Consider the following 19,951-nt stretch of genomic DNA (forward strand, 5'->3'; position numbering starts at 1 on the left):
ATGAGGGAGGGGGAAATGATTAAAAGAATTCAATTCAGTATGCATCATTTATTGATTTATACAAAATTAAAATGTGTAATTCTCTTTTTCATGAATGATCCACACAGAAATAGAAATACATGAAACGTGTCAACATGTATCCGTGTCAGAATACAAAGACTATGTGCAAAGTGTTTCTCAGCAGGCTGATGTCCTGCAGCATCACATGCCAGGCCTGTGTGCTTTATCTAGGCAAACAAATGCAAATACAGTCACACACGCACCTTCCTCAGGAGCAACACACACATCTTCTGATTCTTAAAAAGTCTGTCACAATACAAAGAGGGTTGTATCAGAAGCAAACACTGAGATGTCGCCTCTCACACACGTAAACACACACTCATACGCTCACACACTCACACACACACACAACTATACACTCACATTTCAGTAAAGAAAAGTAACAGTTTAAACTAATTTCATATAATTTACTGCAGTGATTCAGCAGGTATAAGACCTAATATTCAATCTTTTTATTTACATTATTAATTTATCTGCTTATGTTTCAAGTCCATACTTAATAATGAAACCTTATTTGCAACTTCACATCATACCAACAACACACAACACCTTTTTGAAATAAAGAATAAATATGAAAAAGAGGAATATGGTACTGGTGAATTTCCAATAGCCCAATAGTAGCAGCTGGGCTTTCATCTACCCATTTATTATGCTAATAAAGGAGAATTGTCTTTCACATCCCAGTTTGGTACATATTCAAGCGTTCACATCAGGCCAGGTGTGCCTCCATTTGGCCATGCAAAGAGTGTGTATTGACTGGTTTGTTGTCCACTTTCCACAACAGAGTGTGAGTGTGCAGAGGTAACTTTATCCTTGTTTGATAATGTCACAATGAGCTACTGTGGTTTGAGCCTAACACCAGCTTCATAAGCTTTACAAAGCTAGCAGTAATGCCCACTATGAACATTATACAGGATTTTTAGAGTAGCACGTGTTCATTAAATATAGTTATGTAGAATTCTGCGGTTTCATATGCACCATGTTGTGCTGTGTTGAATCCCTCTGAATGTTACAGGAAGCCAATCAATATTCAGATTGAACCAAGTTGAGAGGTGAGGAATTGCATGCTGCCTTTAACTCACTCCTAAAGTGCTTCTCTCATGCCCGAGACCATGCGGTGTCTGTCAACCAACCAAACTTAGCCGCCATCGCTTTGGCAGCAAAATGCCGTCTGCGGCTGCTTCTCTGGAGCTGATAGCCCCATTGGCTTGGGTGCTAGAGGAGTTGGACCTCGGTGCTGGTCCTCCTTCCGAGGCCTGGGCAGGTCAGACTGAAGCTGGGTGTTGGAGACCGGGAGCCCCATGGGGTCAGCAGCGGGACATGCGTTTGCGATACTGCTCCACCAGCGGGACCAGGCACTGAGGTGAGCCGCTCTGCAGCAGGAAGGGGTGCTCCAGCAGGTCAGTGGCGCTGGCCCGTTCTAGGGGGTCCCGAGTGAGCATACGGTCCAGGAAGTCTTTTAGAACTGGAGAGATCTGCACAAAAGAGCAAGAAATTAATCCATCCATTATCTATACCACTTAATCCTCATTAGGGACTATCCCAGCTGACTTAGGGCAAAGACAGGGGACACTCTGGACAGGTCAACAGTCTAGAATTTAGAATTACTAAATTAACCTGTGCATGTTTTAGACCGTGGGAGGAAGCTGGAAAACCTGGAGAAAACCCACACATGCACAGAGAGAACATGTGGGACGCAAACCGGGGATCTTCTAGCTGCAAGGCGAAGGTGCTAACCACCAAATCACACAAGAAATACAGTTTATACTAAATTTTAAGTCCAGTGAATCATTCCGTTTGTTATTTGATGCATTCATATGGCATTCAGAATAGAAGCTCAATTACAACCTCATAGGCTATCATTTATTTAGGTGTTAACCATCTGGGTATAATCAGATACTTACAAGTTTACTATTCATTTTCAGAGAAACACAACGCATACATATTTTTAGTTTAAAGCTGAGCCACATGTGCGTGTTACATAAGTAGTGTCAAAAATAGAGACTTCAGCCTCTTATGAGAAATGGGCTTAAAGTGTGAAGAAGCTGCTTTGTCATGTGGAATTAAGAGCCTGTGATATGTTCAAAATAAAGTCCATAGGTTCAACTAGTCAAATCGTTCAAAAAGAGCAAATAGGAAAATGATTTTTATCTTCACTGTATTACTATAAATAAGGTGTCATTCTTATATTTCTCTTTGTCGGAGAGATAATAGGCAAATTCTGCCTTTCTAACTATTAAAAAAGATGAAAACGTTTTTAAGGTAATAACAGTTGGTTTATTTAGAACACAGTCCCTCTAGCAGTTGCTCAGATATTTCAGTTTGGATCAAAATGGTGAACCAGCTGTCTGACAGACCAAAAACCATGTTGTTTTAAATCTGCTATGCTCGCTTTGAAGAGGGAATATGCTGTGATTGTGTTTGAGTCTGCTCTCATACCTGGTTGACATTTCGTACAGTGGGAGCTGGCTCATCCCTCAGCCTCTTCATCGCTGCTACAGGGGTTTCACTGAAGTACGGCGGCTCTCCATCCACCATCTCTACCACCATGATGCCCATCGACCACACATCGACCTGGCACACCGAGACACAGGAGAAAAAAAATGTGTAACAGATCTCATAGCACAGATTGCCACTGTTGGCGTCCATGCTACCTGACAGAGTTCACCACTGTTATTCAGTGGGAGCAACAGCTGAATTCGTGCCTCCACACCTCAGTGCCATATGGTGATTTGGAGATGACTTCGGGAGCCATCCAATAAGGTGTCCCCACGAGGGACTTCCTCTTAGGGATGTCCTTACTAATCTGAGCACAGAAGCCAAAGTCTGAAAGCTTGACCTGTGTGGAAAAAATGGACAAATGAATTACTAATACATCAAGATGTCAAAAAAGAGAAAAAAAACAACAACACATCATACCCTTCCGTCTAATGTGAGCAGTATAGAGTCGCTCTTGATGTCTCTGTGGATGACTCCCTGTGAATGGAGATAGGCCAGAGCTTGCAGAACAGCTTCACACACTGTGGCAATCTGCTCTTCACTCAGCCTGCGGGAAAACGTACACACAAGTTAGCGCACATACACACAGATTTTACATTTCACAGTTTTCCATTACTAGTTGCAATCAAATCAGCAGCAGCCCTGTAAGTTGAAATTCATGAATCACTGCACATTAAAGGCAATGATAGAGACAGCAAGGTTCAAAACAACAGCTCCCACACAGCAGAATGATGAGCGGAACATGTTCATTCCTCTGCAGGGTTAATGTGACTTCGATGTTTTACAGGTGCAACATAAACATATGAGACAGGAGAGAAAAAGTCATTTTCAAGCAGCAGGAAAGGTCAGGTGAGCACTGCAAAGCAAGGTAACACAAGGTAACAACTACGGCTCAGTGTTGTATTCTCCCACACATGACTACCATCACTATCTGAAACTGTGTAAAATAAAACATATTCATTAAGATAGTGTAATTAATATAGAGAGGCTGTAATAAGTCTAAAAATTATTTGACATCAGACTGCAGCCAAGAAAAAAAGAACAAACGAAAGCCTCTTCTTCATGATGGTTCTGTCGATACACTGATTATTTTAGTCTTTGACAAGCAATGGCTGCGACAGCTGGCTCATTTTATATGTCATCTGGCTTGAGAGAAATTTTTTCATCCCTTTGAGTCAAGCGATCTAACCCTGAGGTCGTCCTATGGAGATTGAGCCAGCCATCTGTTAATAATATAAAACACACTGACAGCTCAAAACAAATACAGCCTGACTCAACTCAACTTCCTGCTGCTGGTCAAAATGTTTTCCTCCTTTTTCATGTATGCACTACAGAGCAATGTGACAGCACCGGGGAATCAAATTTCCACCCAAAATTGACATTCCACATGGCATGCAAACATGCGCAAATTCAATTACCTTATTGAATTTTTATTTTTCCCATGAGAAAAGCAGCAGGCGTAGGGTGCAAGAGAAGAGTGAATGACAGTCGCTGTGCTGCTTGGATGAACACCGATCACTCACCAGTTGATACCACACTACCCCCTTGTGGTTGATTTGGTTATTAAAAATGATCCGACAACTAGTTGGAATGCACCAGATGCAGCTTTTTAAGAAGGATTATATCATTTCCAATGGTGGTCTTACCTGGTTTCAGACACAATATTGGTTAGTGCTCCACCCTGCAAATACTCCATGATTACCCACAGCTCCTCCTCCACCAGGGCAGACTTAAACATCTCCACCACATTCCTGTGCTGATAGTCTCTCATGATGACCACCTGCATTTCAAAACACTCTTGTTAGTACCATAATCTTTGGAGACATAAATAACAATATGGAACAGTATTGGTTCTGTAGCATTAAAGGTACAGAAACACCATTACTCTCTAGTGTGGGTCAGTGTCAAATATGTCTTTCAAACCCCCAACGTAAGTCAAGATTACTCTGATGACATCACCTGGGTTATTTTCTTAGACTTTGGAACCACCTCCAGATCAACCAATAACATTATTATCATAGGTTAAACATTTAAAGGCTAAACCAAAAAGAACTGTGTGAATAAGCATGTATTGCATTTGTATCTTTGATCATTTTTTGTACCTCGTTGAAGAGCAACTCTCTCCTCTGCTGCCGCCTCAGGTCCATCATCTTCACCGCCACTTGCCTGCCACTGTGCTTCTCTGTTGCGATACACACCACCCCTGTTGAGCCCTCGCCGATCTTCACAAAGTTCTCCAGGTAGGACCGTGGATCGCCCTTGTCTACCACCATCTGCAGGGCCGCCTTGAACTGTTCGTGTGTCACCTTGGGTGGGTCGGGGGGTGGTCTGGGTGAAGGATGCTGCGGGGGTCTGAAGGCAGGGGAGCAGGTACCTGGAGGACTGGTGGCTAGTGAGCCTGTAGGGGAAGGTCGAGGTTGGGAAGGGCTGTCTTGACGAGGGTAAGGAGGGTTGGGGCATCCGGAGTGTCTGAGGAACGGGTCCGGTCCACTCGGTCTCAGCCCCATGTTAGGGGACAAGCCCAGGGTGTAGCTAGCTGAAGATCGCACAGTCCGCTGGGGTCTGATGCCTCCCACAAGAGGACTGCTGGTGCCAGTGGGCAGGAAACCAGAGTGGTACCTCACCGTCGACTCTGCCTGCGAGACAGAACAGAGAAAGGGTGAGGTAAATTAGAAGAGAGCTGAAGGGAAGTTGGCCTACTGCCTGAGGTTCATGACCCACTTTAAAATTGAATGTAAATCAAGTCCTTCACTTTCACTCTGCATCCACTTCACCTAATATGACCGATGTAAAGATGTTGCTATGTGGCCCCAAGTGTCCCACTGAGATCTTGGCAAACACACTTTCTTTCAACATTTACAATCCCACAGGCACTTTAAACCCACAATTCATTTTTAACACTGGCGTTAAATGAAATGCTCAGACCCAGAACTTTAATCACCTTTAGTGTAAAGCCAATCAATATGCTGCCTCACTTCAGTTCAACAACCTAAGCATTAAAATGATGATTTCCTGACAAAAAATAACTTTGTTTAATGCATTTAGAGTTCATGCAAAAAACATGCTGAGTACTCATAATATGATGTAAATAGCATTAACTGAAATATGCATATGTTGTCTCTTCTATGAATAATGCATTATCAATGCTCTTAATTGCTGCAAAGATGAGGCTTACTTTCAGGTCATAGGAGGAGAAGGGCCTCCCTGGGCTGTTCTGTGGGTGCATGTACATTGGTAGATTGGGCCGGAGCTCCGTGGTGACCGTCCCTTGATCCCCGTGAGGTTGTTGTACAGTCATAGCTGGGCTGTAGAAACAAGCTACAGGTCTCTGAGTAGGTGGCATTCCTCTGGGAAGCTGGAAATCTCTCTTCCATATCACTCTCTCCTGAGGACTGCCCACCTCTCCACTCATAAAAGCCCCTTGACTGGGCATTTGGATGTTCTGGGTCTGAGCAGGTTGGGAGGGTCCCTCCATGGAGCTGACGCCAACTTCATAGGTGGACTTGGCCTTTGGCAAGATCCCGTTGGGCTGCAGAGTGATGCTCTTCTTCATGCCTAAGTAAGGGGTGTTGGTCTCGCTGTGGATGTTCCTGGCCCTGTCTCTCCACTGATCCTGACCCTCCTCCTCCTCCTCATCATCATCATCCTGGGTCAGGCCCTCGTACTGGTACGTGTCTCCCTCGTTCACCTCCCCCAGCCTTCCCAGGGACTGAGCCCTCTTCCTGGCTGAGGGGCTGCTCTTCCGCAAAGAGTTGGAACTGGTCACAGACAGACGGCTCATATCATTGATCATGGCTGCAATGTAGTCTCCGTGACCGATCATGCTCCCACGCACAATGGTCTGAAAAGAGGAGAGGCGTTTATCTTTATCACACTCTGCATGGCATGATTACATTACAGGAAGATTTCGGACTGAAAGGAATAATGAGGGTGACATAATCATTGCTCAGAGGCAAGTTAAATTTAGACTTGGGAATCTGTAAAGGACATCTTTGTCATTCTGCGAAGACAGCAACTTTAAATCATTTTCCCAGTGGCTTGCTCTGACATTACACTGACAAAAATTCCAAGCAAATGTTTCAAGAGCAACACAGCAAAGACAGAGCCTCTACAACTGCTCCTAGGTTTAGAGAAATTACAGATAACTGCTCTTAAGACCTTTCAAGTGGTGTGCATAGTTGGCAGGCATGCAAAGGGTCTAAACTTGCCCTGACATAAAGTGATCAGGTGAACTTTAGATGTTTTGCCAGAATATAGTGTTCACATAAGAGGGAGTGCATGGCTACTTATTAGTCAGTCTCAGGGTAGAGTCATGCTCAGTTCAGAGTCAGCCAGCAGCCTCTCCTGTTTCTTTGGCTCAGTGCCATTGCATCTGCACAGGGGGTAGAGGTCAGATGACATCTCACCTACTGTAGCACCTCTCTGAGAGGAGACAATAGCAGGTGATAATGGCCTCGGTGAGACATTGTGCTTTAGAGGATGCCATATTATTACTTATTTTATACTTAACTTACATCAAACTTGCTTCCTTTAGTGCTTAAATCAAGATATAAACTTCGACACAAAACTCTGACCTAAATGCTGACATGATGGTTCTCATATTGCGCAGCACTAATCGCAATCATGTCATGGATTTAATGAAATGTTGGTGTTGTCTGTATTTTTTTCTGGGAAGCCAGAAAAAGCATCGGCACTATGCCTCATGAAGCGTAGAAATCCTGAGATTTGCAGGCTTTATCACTCACTGGCATTTCCTTTGCTGTACCTGCAGTTTTTATTCCTTCTGCTTGACATCTGTGGGAAGGCACCATGGACTGTTATTAATTGCCTGCATGGGGTAATAAATCTTGTGGCCCCTGTGAGTATTCAACATTGTACAGTCAGTGTACACAGCAGGGTCATTAGCTCAGCCCCATGATAGATAAGAAAGCAAAAGGATGGGGAGGGGAGCAGGCTTTCTACGTTGTCATCGGAGGATTATGGCATTTTCTGAGACAGCAGAATCCCTCTGCAGCACTGAAAAATACTTCTGCACTGATAAAACTATCAGCATATCTTTACGCATTAGCCACTGAGACTGAAGCTAAACTGTGGTGTGCCATACATTAGTGGTAAAGTAAGATCAGCGAGTCGATGCAGAGGTAATTGGAAGGTACCTTCTTTGGCCTCAGCTCCACCTCTGTGATCCTGGAAGGGTCCACCATGGGTTTGGGCCTGCGCAGGTTCTCTATTAGGCTCTGCCATTGTGTCGGCAGGCCCACGAAGCAGCCACGCTTGGCGTCAAACGAGGTGTGGACACGGTGCTCAAAGTTCTTGGGCGCTGATATCTCAGGCCTCTTCTTTTTCTTCTTGCGAAACATCCTCAGGTCCAGAAGGGCGACAGCCTGCCTGCTTCAAAATGTCCCTGTAGAGAAAATAAATTGCGCTCAACATCGTATGCAACACATTTTAAAGTAACTGTAATCTTTGACATTTGAATGCAAGCAAATCTCTTCTGCCACGGTGATAAAAACATGACTCTCCTTTGCTCTCCGCTCTCTAAACCAGGTGTAGTCAAATAAAACCTGACAACAGATTATGTTTTCAAATGGGAGAAAATATTGAAATAGCTCATTTAAAAGCTTTGTTGTGTCTGGGATGTGGATGTCCCATGCTGCCTTGCTGGCTGTCACGAGCTTCCCACTGAGAACAGCTCCAAGGAGAGCGGATGGATTTGTAAGCACATGTGTAATGAAGGATATCTGGTCAATTAAGGCTTATTCATTCTCTGTGCCCTTTTACTGATGAGCACGTGGCTGAGCTGGCCAGCGCCCACAGGCTTTCAGTGCATTAGCAGGACAAGTACAACACACAAATACACATTCATGAGCACACATACATACAAACACAAATATACTGATGTAGGCTTTACATCATAACTCCTCTATAACCCCCTCTATAGCCCATCCTAATTAGTAGCTCGTGTGCCTTTGATTGCAGGGAGGACAACTTCCTAATCTCTGGATGGATGGTCCTGCATTTGCCACTGACTTCTGTATGTTCAGCTTTATTTTCCATTCAAGTGGAGGGAAATAATTAAATACATTACATTTCATTTCCTCCGCTGCACAGCTGTACTGGGAGATAATCACTCACATTTAAGTCTCATGATTAGTATTAGTACTGATTTATGGAGCTCACAGAACAGAGGACGTCCCAGCTAGCCACGCAAGTGGATGTTAATGCCAGTTGGTTTCTCTGCTACTTTTGGTCCACACTGAAATATCTTGGTAAGTGTCTAGACAATCATGATCGGTCAAGGACAATCAGATGATGACTCCTGCTAATTTTGATAAGCTTCTAGCTTTTCTGTACTTCCTCAAGCAGCATCTTTGATTCTTTGCCTAGGGAGATCAGGTCACATTTTAACTTTAGTTTAGGACCAGATACCTGCAAAAATGATCTTACTGTCAGATTGCTCTTTTTATTCAGTTTTCATTGCTGTAATTTAGCACAGGTGATACAAATTTACAGACATTTCAGCTATGTCCTTGTCAGTGTGAAAACATCCTTCAGTTTCGTGGCTGACCTTTAACCTCAAACCTCACTGGCAGATTTGAAAGGTATGTTATCTTTTTGAGGAAAATCTTCACAATGACATCATTTATAAGAGCCAGGAACTGTAAAAGCAGAAAGAATCACCAGATGTTTTTAACTTTCTGACAGCCCTGGAACTAATCATGTATGGCATGTGGGTTTACAAGCAAATTAAACTAAATCTAAGCATAAGATCAGGATATTTTATCCAAATCACTTCTAAATGTCTCATAGAAATACTCCAGAAATAAACAATTAGCACCAGATCCTGTAAAAACAAACAAACAAACAAACAAAATCTTCACTCCTGGGTGCAACTGAAAAGTTATGACTGACTGAGGTGTGACCAACAGTTATGTGACAGAAGGTGCCAGGTAAATTGTTGGCTGTGTTCACACAGAGCAGATACTAAATGAAAAGAGAGAAGAAAATAAAACACTATCAATTATCAACAAAAAACTAATGCAGCATGACTCAGAAACAGTTTACGGAGGAACAAATAGTCTGCAAGTTGTTGGAAGATACATTCAGCATGGTGAAATATCTTTCTTGAGCTGATGTGCAGAGAAGCATGAAAAAAATCTGGTCTGTAGAACTTGGAAAAAACGGAAGCCATAAAATAGTCACAGCCACTATTTTTTTCCTGATACTGCTAACATCTGTAGGCATCTGGGAATCTGTTGAAAATGTTAATTCCAGATTTAACAGGCTTGTAGCTGTCATACTACACTGTACTGCTGTACTTCTAGCCATGGTTGTGCTGTTTCCACTGAGGTGCAGGCTGATGTGAGTAAAAAATGAGCCCACAGTAAAGAAAAATGTAACAGGACCAAAAAATGCCCCAAAACTACTCAGGGTTCAGAGGGTTAACTTATGACTAACGAGTGCATGAAGTGGAGCCTTTAGCAAACATTAGCATGCTAACAAGCTAAACTAATGCTGTAAACACTGTATTCATTACACTTGCTAAAATTGCTAGCATTACCATCTGGAGCTCAAAGCACTTCTGTGCCCAAGTAGACCTTCATTTAACTCCTCTTTATTTTAGCAGAATGTAGCCCTGAATTATGTGGCCGATGCAGAGGCCTACAAGGTGCCCTGTGAGTACGAGATACAATCTCCCATCATGCACTGTGAAATGGTGGGAGCTGAGGAAATGAGTTTTGCAGCCCTCCGCAACCCAGCAGGCGATCACGCTGGCAGCCTTTCCTCTCTCCACCTACGCCCTCAGACCAGCACGGCTCTAATCGACATCAGCGCCGCCCGTTATGAGATGTATTGGTGACTAACCCACGCCTCTCACCCTGCCACATCACTGGGGGGTAGAAGGAGGTCAAGCCCACTGGTCACATCAGCTAAACCCGCCTCATTACAGGAAGGTGGGCATGGGAGAAGAAGATGGGGGTACGAAAAACTGCTTGCAGAGATGTGTCACCCTCCGAGGATAATTCAATCACAAGGCTAATATGCTCAGTGTTGCATAAACGTATCACTCTGTGCTCTCCCTATGTACATAATGTGGTGCTGGGAAGGACTTTAATTCTATCTGACAGGGACATTATGGTGTGAGGGCTCTCAGGAGGTGGGGAGAGAAGAGCTGGGGCAGTCAGATCTAGATATATTAGAGAGAGAGGGACCCAGTTTCCTTCCTGCACAGACAGAGAGGCTTTTAACCACCAATCATGGCTCTTTTTGGAATAACAAATGCCTGAGGAAATGAGCTGCAAAACACAAGGTTATGAGCTCTGTTGTTTTTTTTTCCATTCCTCTTTCTGCCACATGAGAGGCTATCTGCTTAGATAGCTGTTCAACGTGCACATGTTGGCATTGCCTGAACAAATATTTATACATTTTACGCTCATGTATTCTTTTACAAGCAGATCAATCAATATTTACTCATGGGCGAAATGCAAACTGCGACAATCCTCCACTGCAAGCAATAATGGGGGTGATATCAGCGCAAATAGGACAGCTGGTTTTTATGGTACTTCATTAAGTTTCCTCACTTCAAAGCAGTGGAGAACAGAACATATCGCTGTATGCATTATTCATCCTTGACCACCATTCCGCCTCTGAACACTGGAAATACAAACTTGCCGCTGTGATATTAGACACAAGCAGAAACACACACTTTGTGGATTCATGTCTGGGCGAAATGAATTTAAAAAGTTGATGTACTTATTAATTTACAAGCTTTAATCATATGCAACTGGCCTTACACTGACCTCTCTGACTGCCAAGCTTTATGACTGCCTTGATAACGATACGCTATTGATTTCCGAGTCCGTTCTACAATAAGTATGCACAGAGCAGAACTCACACAGTGCCCAATCTCGCTTTCTGGTCACATCACACAAAACTGCAGGGACTTGACCCTATGCCTCAGTGGCTTGTCTTGAATCTATCAAAATGCTGAGGCAAAACTCAGCCAGCTGCTGTCAGGGCTATGAAGAGCCAAAGAGGATGAGGTCACTCTAAAAAATTGTGCTACATTAGGTATTTCCATCTCTGCAAGTTTGTGCGGGAGCAACAAATTAAATAGATCCAAATGCATGACCTAAAAACTCACAAATCCTGTCACTGAGAAATAAAATTGGACACACAGGAAATCAGCAAAAAAAGCTGTTTGCAATAAGTGTTTGTGAAGTTTGACTAAATATAAAGCGCAGAAAAAAGATGATGAAGCATGCAAATTGTGAAAAAAAAACATGCAGAGAGACCGCATTTCTTTGCAGAAAGTCACCACTTAATCCCATCCCAATCCAGGCTCAAATGGACATCCAATCAAAACCTTACCCCCGGCTGGATGGAGCGTCTTCACCTGGCAGAGCGGCTTGGCCCCTCATGCCACGCAGAAATTCAACCAGGCAATCCATATGTTTCCCGCAGACAACATGACAGAAGAGGAGAGGGCATGCTCGCCTTCCTCTCATGTTAAAATCACCCCGAGCAGGAGTTGTGGTTGAGTGGGAGGGGATCGAGAGATAAGAGAGATATTGGATTTGCTCGATGTTAGTGCTCCCAGCTCTGTTGAATGATTTTTTTTCTATTTGCCCTGATTTCTGCTTCTATCTTTTTTGTTGGCATGCATGCAGAAATGTAGTGAGTGTGCAGGTGACTGTGCTCGCAGGATTAGTATGGTGTTCAGTCCTTCACTGATCTAATTTTAGGACACATCATTTCCCTCTCCTGTCTCACACTAGATGCGTGTTTATTTTGCACAGGATTCGTGTCAAATGATGAGGTGAGGGTGGGAGACGATGGAGAGATGAGGTAATCCTCTTTTTGTGCTTGTCAATGCATGTATAAGCATAATCCAGCTATAGTGAATTACAGGGGTGCTACATCTATTCCATATCGGCATAGATAGCATCAAGGTCTTAACTGCTGTTTTTGGACTCTGCAGTGCAGCGTCGAGGGCTTAGAGATTGCTCTTCTATCAGCTTCATTATGATGACCGTTTTGCCCTTTGAGTGTAATGAGACTGCCTCTCAAGGGGGGGTGGGAAAGGACGGGATGGGTGTGAGGGGGTCTTGGTTGGTCATCTCTTCCTTGTACTTTGTAAAGCACACATGCACACGCCGTCGGAGGGCACGGAAAAAGGTACAAGGCGCTGGACGTGACTGGACAGTACAATAGCAGTGTTTATGATTTAGGTTGATGCCTGCTTTCTCTTTGAAGTCACCTCTGTAGATATGGAAGGATTGCCAATAAGAGATGACATGTGATGTAATAAGCTGCATCCAGCGACATGGAATAGCATGATGCCGCCATGCATATTTCATGCAAGTGGTCTGATACAGCATGCACGACAAAGCACTTGGAATATGAGGAAAGTTGGAGAGCGTCACGCATCTTCTATAAAGTCATCCATTGCACTGTTGTGTTATTTAGCCGTGCTAGCAGTACGGCTCTGGAGATGGCAGTATTAAGCTTTCCAGCACTTCAGTCACACTGGAAAAAATGCCCCTCTCAAAACAAGAAAAAAAAAACTTATTTCAAGGAACTTGTACCTTGAAATAAGTGAAAAAAATCTGCCAACAGAACAAGTGAAAAACGGCTTGGTAAGATTACTTGAAATAAGATATGATATCTAGAATACTGAGATCTTAAAATTAGCTGGGAAAACTTATTTTAAGCTATATTTTACCAGGATTGTCAAGCTTAGGTGTCTTAACCCTCCTGTTGTCCTCATTTACGGCACCGAAAAATTTTGTTTCCTTCTCTGAAAAAAATCCATAAATTCAGCAAAAAAATTCCCCAAATTTACAAAAATTTGCAAAATCTTCTGGAAGAAAACTCCTTAGAAGTTTCCCTTTAAAGTTGTATTTTAAAAAATCCCCAAATTTGACAAGATATGGACATTTAAAAAATAAAAATATATGTGTAAAAATTGTAAATATTTTCAAAAAATGAATAAAAATCTTCCAAAAATTCCTAAAAATATCTGAAATGATTACATATTAATCAGTCAAATTTTATTTTGGTTGATGTTTTTCTGAATATTCTTAAAGAAACATTTTTTTTAACATTTCTTTTTTTACATCAAAAAATGTTCAAAAATTTCCCAAAAATTTTTGAAAATGTGGAAGTTTTTGCTGTGAATTTTTTTTTTTCATTTTCAAACTGTGAAATAGGTGAATTTGACTCACAGGACGACACAAGGATTAAAATAAGATAATTTCAAGATTGTTTGACTGAAGAAGATATTTAAGATGCATTGTCTTAAAACAAGTCCCTCCATTTTGTTGAAATGTCACTTGTTAACTGAATTTATCTTAAAACAAGTGGGATGAGATGTTTTGACTAAAAATAAGACAAACAGACTTGGTAAGATTTTGTGTTTTTGTAGTGCGAGACTAAAACACCAACTATATGTTTTTTTCCAGATATTTAGGCTCTCAAGAGGAAGCATCTTTGGTGACCTCCTGACTTTCCCTTTCCGGTGATTTCACTCAGAGTCAGGGGCACAAAGGAAATCGCAGGTGTACACAAACTGTGCCAGTTTTTTCCTAAAGTGGTCAAACAACAACTTTCTCAGTCCTTGATGTAGCTGTATGTCTGATAAAAACTCCACTCAGGGGTAAGGACACGATGTAGAGCATACCCAAGGGCATGTGAACTGAATGTTATGGACTAGTTTGAGTATACAGCAAATCAACAACAGGAAAAAAGTCAGCTGGCAGACCATGTGCATATGGTGCTAAAAATAATATGACTTAGATGATAATGATGTCGAATGAAATGGCCAATTATATTCATATTCTGCAATATGTTTTAGGTTGTAAAATTGGATATTAAGCGGGGATGACCCACATTCACACAGACAGTTCATTGATAGTGACATATCTTGGGCTATTTCAAATGTCACATTACTAGCAGCTATGCGTCATGTGCAGGCTTTCACTCAAATCTCCGCATGAAGTCAGGCAAGTCAGAAATAGTCACCAAGCTCTGCGATTATGAGAAACTAAGCGATCAGAAAGCTTGTCTGTCATTTCCTAATGCTCTGTATGAGTAAGCAAAGGCCCGAGCACTGGAGGCACATAGTAAAATATAATGGCCGTGCCCAACAACGTGGGCTGTTGGCTCTTCAAGGGCAGACATCTGTGCAGGAGTGAACACTAGTCTTGTGTTAATATTGACAGGAGGAAACAAGAAATGAGAGGTCAGGACAGGAGGAGTAAGAGTGGGGGAGGAAAGGAGAGTCTGGACACTCAGCTGTAGTGACAGAAAAAGAGAGGACGAAGAAAGAGAGAGGACAAGAGGGAAAATAATAAGGATGCTGAATAGATGGATATAGAATTGAAGCTGTCTTTGGAAACTGATGTTCACATGGGTTCTTGTCTGATTTAGTGGCACAGCGATGCTGATAGCAGCCCTCAGAGCTCTGAGGATGTAACCTCTTTTCTCCATCGTCTCGGGCAGCTTTTCTGCAGTAAACAAGCCCTAATAAAGGGGATTTCAGGACACAACAGTTGCATCAACAGAGCGCATACATCATTCTGTCACCTGACATCATGGCACTGATTCTCCCAGATGAAAAAATGGACATGAAACTAGTTTGTTCTGCCCTGCAGCGAGCAGTGTGGACATTAATGCGCAGTAAAAGCTATAGTCTACTATCTACTCCAAACACCTTAGCATAATGACATTGTAAAAGCAACACTTGTAGTGTCCTGGGGCGTTTATGGGATCTTATTCGGAGGCTGACACATCACTAGAAAAACACAGTCTTAAGGAAGGAAGTGCGCATCTCCATGCAGTGTAACAATATGTATACTCTGGGCTGGAGAGAAAGGAAATGCAGCACTGACCAACACTCTGTTTAATTAAAGATCCTCTTGGCTCTCACAAGTGCTTTGAACAATTTGATGCTGAGCTGATAGAGACATATGATCAGGATGGACCAATGGCATGAGCCTGACTCTTCTCTCTTGGGTCTAATTTATTGATGCACTGGGACTCGGTGCAAGCTTTACAGTACGCGCATGTGCTTATGAAAGCTTTGATTTATATTTTTTCCAGCCAAAGCCTCAGCGTGTGTCTCTCAGGGACAAAGCACTAACCATTTTTAACCTCAGATTCCTTTGTGGTATCAATCTGCACCAACTCCGTCGCCCTTCTCTGTCACCCAGCATGGGTGCTGTTTCAGCCCAAAAAAAGGGGGCTCGTGCCATGCTGTTCTAAATTGGACTCTGAGGTTTTTTAAATCCTGAGTGCTTGACACTTCGTGGCTGGTGGCAACACTAAGCCGGTAACACACATTTTCCTTTCCTTCAGCTGACATGAACACTTCTGAAAACAATCATCAGCACACCAGGTGTACCACCGAGAACTCCCTATCACTACCTGCCCCGTCAACGTCCCGCTACATGTGCCACGGTCTGTTTGTGTTTCACTGAGTATGTAAGCAGAATGGGTGATGAGACAAGCTCCAAAAAACTATCAGAAGACGCTGCAGTTCACACAACATCCTCAGTGAAGCACATGTCCAGCTGCGTGTGTGTGTGTAAATGTGTGTGTAGCCATGCACCAAAGAGACCTTCTCTGTCACCTCCTCTACCCTTTCCCTCCCTCCCTCCTCCTCCTCCTTGAATATCAATGAGTAACCTGAGACACAAACACATGGCCGTTATTTGCAGAGTCTCTGTTACGTCACCATCACATTTATAAAATGCACCAACAAAACGTGTAATCTGCTGTTTGCTCCTGAATGCTACAAGTTGTTATGACTCCAAAATGTCATTGAGCAAATCATCCCCAGTGTTGTTGTCTTTTTTGGATGGTACATGCAGGATAACATCAGCTGCAACTCTTAACAGGGTCCAGAGAAGTTTTTGGTAGCAAGTGAATGAACGCTGTGATGCTGTCAGTAAGAATGAGTGCAATGGTGATGCTAAAGAATTGGACTAAAACTGAAATCTATACTCTTCCTTAAAACACCTTAGCCTTAGATTGATTTTCACTTTGGATTTAGCATCTAATAAAGACACTAACAGAGAGACTTTACAGGCCTATTTTCTACAGTATGGACCACATTTCTCCCACGGTTATGCATGCTCTTGTACAACAGGTTTTCTAAAGGTTCAGAAAATAATGTCAGATGTCAGTGTCCTACTCCTGTGCCTCCATCTAGTGAAGTATACAGCAGCCAGAGAGATCACCTGAGAGCTCAGCCTACACTAGAATACACAGCGGTTAAAACAGGAAGCGTCTGTTCCCTGTGCCTATAGTGATGCCAAAGTCTGTATCTGTCAAGTGTGATCCATCTTGGGGAAGGCAAACATTCCAGACAAAGCTGTATCCTTTTCTTTGACATAGAGGTTGAGGACAGAAGCGATGGAGACGGAGGGAGACAAGAGGATGTGGGGATTTTGAGGAGGAGGGGTGAGCAGGAGGTGAAGGCTCCTCTTTTGAGATGCAGTCCATCACTGAATACATCCAACGACCCTCTCAGTCTTCTTCCCCCTTTTTCTCCCTTTCTGTCTCAAATCCGCACCTGGCTGCACTGCATTCTGCTCACAGCCTCTCCACCTCCTCCTCCTTCTTCTCCCACCAACGGATGATGCCTACCGATGGCACACACATAGCCTGCTCTTTATCAATGACGCTAAGCATCTTTTCCTCTTTTTTCCATTATCCCCCACCTCCCCCCTCTTTATCCCACTCTCCTCGCCGTGGAGAGAGAGGAAACTGGGCTCTGGAGGGGATAAATCATTGTTAGATTGTCAGAGGGAGGAAAAAATAAATAAATCAGTCATTCCCCTCTTACCTTGCCGTCCAGTGAAGAGGAGAGCCTCTCTCCTCCAGGAAGGATTGGAAGTGTTACACATACACACTCACGTACACTGTTGTGCACACGCATTCACACACTCTCACACACGGACATACACGCTTGCTCTCTCTCACACACACAAACGACGAGGAGGAGGAAGAGGAGGAGGAGGAGGGCTGGCTCTCAAGCCAGAGCACACTGCAGGCTGCCGCTTGCCTGGGAAAGCCTGATGCGTTCCTCCCTCCAGGCAGAAGCACACACTGCCATCTCAAAGGCTCTTTGTTGGGGCTGATTCATCCCCGGCTCCGCGGCTGAGTGCTGGTCGGTGTGCCGGTGCCTGCTCCCGGGGACGCGAGGGTGACCGTACAAAGGAGGGACAAAGCCATGAAAGAGCATCCAGGAGGAGAGAATATCACGGCCCCGTACAGCTCCTTCCATCCACCCCCCTTCCCTGCTCTCCCTCTCCTTCTCAGGCTCGCTCTCTTCCAGACACTCTCCCTCCCACCTCTCTCTCTCTCTCTCTTTATCACTTCCCTCCTTCCCTGCCTCCTCCCACTCTCTCATTGGGCTGCAAAAGAACTGATAGCAGCCTGTGCATGTGTCTGTGCGTTTAAGCCGGTTTCCAATGACTGCAAGGAAAGGAGAGCTCCTCTACACCTCATCACCTGGGATACCTTTCATCCCTCCATCTCCCTCCCTCCCTCTGTCTCCTTTACACGTAATATGGGTGACATGAGGGTGCTGTTCACCCAGTGTGCTGCTGTTCAGTCAAATGCATTATCCATAGAAAGACAGGGACAGCAGATGGCAGGAGGGGTTTTTCTATTGTATTCGGATGTGTGTAATAAAAAAGGGGTGTGGGACTATTTCTGGAGACTCCTGCAATATCTTTTTTTGAGTCTATTGTGACCCAAAAACCTTGTGTGGATGAAGAAGCTGAAGTCACAGCACTGCCCCCCAGTCCTACATCTGATCCGGCATCCTCATCGTTTGAGTGAAACGTTCCCCTCTCTTTTCACCACAATCATTTCCTGAATAATTTATACAGCAGCTAAGACCAGACACAAAGCAGGAAAATGTATTAGGGTCAAGTCATGCAGAAACTGTCAGCAAGAGCGAGCCAAATTTAGGGCATATATGTAATACATGGAATTCTGATGCGAGAGGAGCTTGCAAAGGCACTATATCAAGCTTAAATAATGATGTTCTTCCCTGCACATCAAATAAAATCAAGTAAAAAAAAAAGCCCCTCTGAACCAATCTGCATAACAATGACAGATTCTCCTGTTGGGAGTATGGCTGGAATGACCCCTCCTTCTCTCTCACTCTTACTTGTCAGCATTATTGTCACGGATATTTACTGGCTTGGCTGTATTTTACCGCCTCGCATGACTTATTTTCCTGATTGTCTTCTGAGTTCAGAGCTGTGAGGAATATAACTATGTTGTAATAGGTGTATTTATGTGCACAAAATATAAGGCTATCACCAAAATTCTCCTGTTTGTCCACAATATCTGAGCTCCAGCTTATCTCTGTTTGGTCAGTCTGAAGGAGAGCTATATAGATCAAAAGGTCAATATTAAAAACACTCTTGCCTGCTGTCATGACAAAGCTCAGTGCGCCATAAACTACTTTCTGTGCTTTTTCAAAAACAAGACTATGTCTCTCGTCCTTCTTCTCTAAAATGCTCTTGCACTATTCAATATTCCTCTTGATTTGAAGATGAAATAAACTCAATCTATTTGTTCTTTTTTCTTTGGTGAGAGTGTGTGGGACACGTTAGCTATATATCTTGTATATTGTCTTTGTAGTGAAGGCTATTTTAAGAGTGTGACCCAAAAGAAAGACATTGTAACTAAAATTATCGTTGATCACGAGAGTTAATTTAAGCTGTTTGTCAGCTACATCTCCACTGAAAACTGACTCCCCATTAGGGAAGAGCATCTTATCATGTAAAAAAGGACTTACAATGACAATGCTAGTCTTAAACCACAGCGTCATTAAAATCAAAGGCCACTACTTGCATAAGTGATACCACCTTAATTGTTTGCATTTCAGTTCATTCTAATGTTAAGGATGAATGTGTGAGGATTTCACTGTGGGGTATCGGGGCTCAGCTGAAAAAACTACAGCAAATGCAATTTCTTGTTACAATCCACCGATATTTCGAGATGACCTACAAATCCAATTCCATTTTTTAAGAGCGACAGAGCTGTAGTAGAAATATAATCAAAGTCCATGTCATTCATTTGCTTACTTGGGAATACTGTTATATATGGCAACCTGATCTACCCAAGATTAAATAAAAATTGCTTAAAGTTAATGATTAAAAATGTTTTGAAAAATGTGCATGGCATTCTAAGTCACAATTATGAGCTAGAAGGCCCTAATCAAATATAGAAAGTCAAGAATATCACTGAGTCGAATATGCCATCACTCAGAGTCATGGGGTGGTTAGAGTCATAAAACAGAGAGTCAGAATTATGAGAAAATAAGTCACAACTATGTATAAGATAGCGGACTCTGCCAGACTTTAGA

The 19,951-nt window shown here is 43.1% G+C and overlaps 1 protein-coding gene across 1 annotated transcript; it reads right to left on the bottom strand.

Annotated features, from left to right (window-relative positions):
- Positions 1-28: 28 nt before the first annotated feature.
- Positions 29-18,009, bottom strand: LOC110952130 (serine/threonine-protein kinase PAK 6). Its single transcript, XM_022195512.2, has 9 exons — positions 17,411-18,009; positions 7,716-7,963; positions 5,735-6,400; positions 4,662-5,195; positions 4,206-4,339; positions 2,980-3,106; positions 2,774-2,899; positions 2,500-2,634; positions 29-1,535 (listed from the first exon to the last, which is right to left on the bottom strand). The coding sequence occupies exons 2-9, from the start codon at positions 7,917-7,919 to the stop codon at positions 1,368-1,370; spliced, it is 2,094 nt and encodes a 697-aa protein (XP_022051204.2). The 5' UTR covers positions 7,920-7,963; positions 17,411-18,009; the 3' UTR covers positions 29-1,367.
- Between the last annotated feature and the right edge of the window lie 1,942 nt (positions 18,010-19,951).

Source organism: Acanthochromis polyacanthus, chromosome 1, assembly GCF_021347895.1.
Source record: "Acanthochromis polyacanthus isolate Apoly-LR-REF ecotype Palm Island chromosome 1, KAUST_Apoly_ChrSc, whole genome shotgun sequence".
In the NCBI taxonomy this organism is placed as follows: domain Eukaryota; kingdom Metazoa; phylum Chordata; class Actinopteri; family Pomacentridae; genus Acanthochromis; species Acanthochromis polyacanthus.

What these genes read in the sequence shown, in the direction of transcription:
- LOC110952130 (XM_022195512.2), bottom strand. Translation starts at nt 7,919, where the DNA reads ATGTTTCGCAAGAAGAAAAAGAAGAGGCCTGAGATATCAGCGCCCAAG. An exon ending in TGCTCACATTAGACGGAAGG is followed by an intron (nt 2,900 to 2,979) that starts GTATGATGTGTT and finishes TTTTCCACACAG; the next exon opens with GTCAAGCTTTCAGACTTTGG. An exon ending in CTGTACGAAATGTCAACCAG is followed by an intron (nt 1,536 to 2,499) that starts GTATGAGAGCAG and finishes TCTTTTGTGCAG; the next exon opens with ATCTCTCCAGTTCTAAAAGA.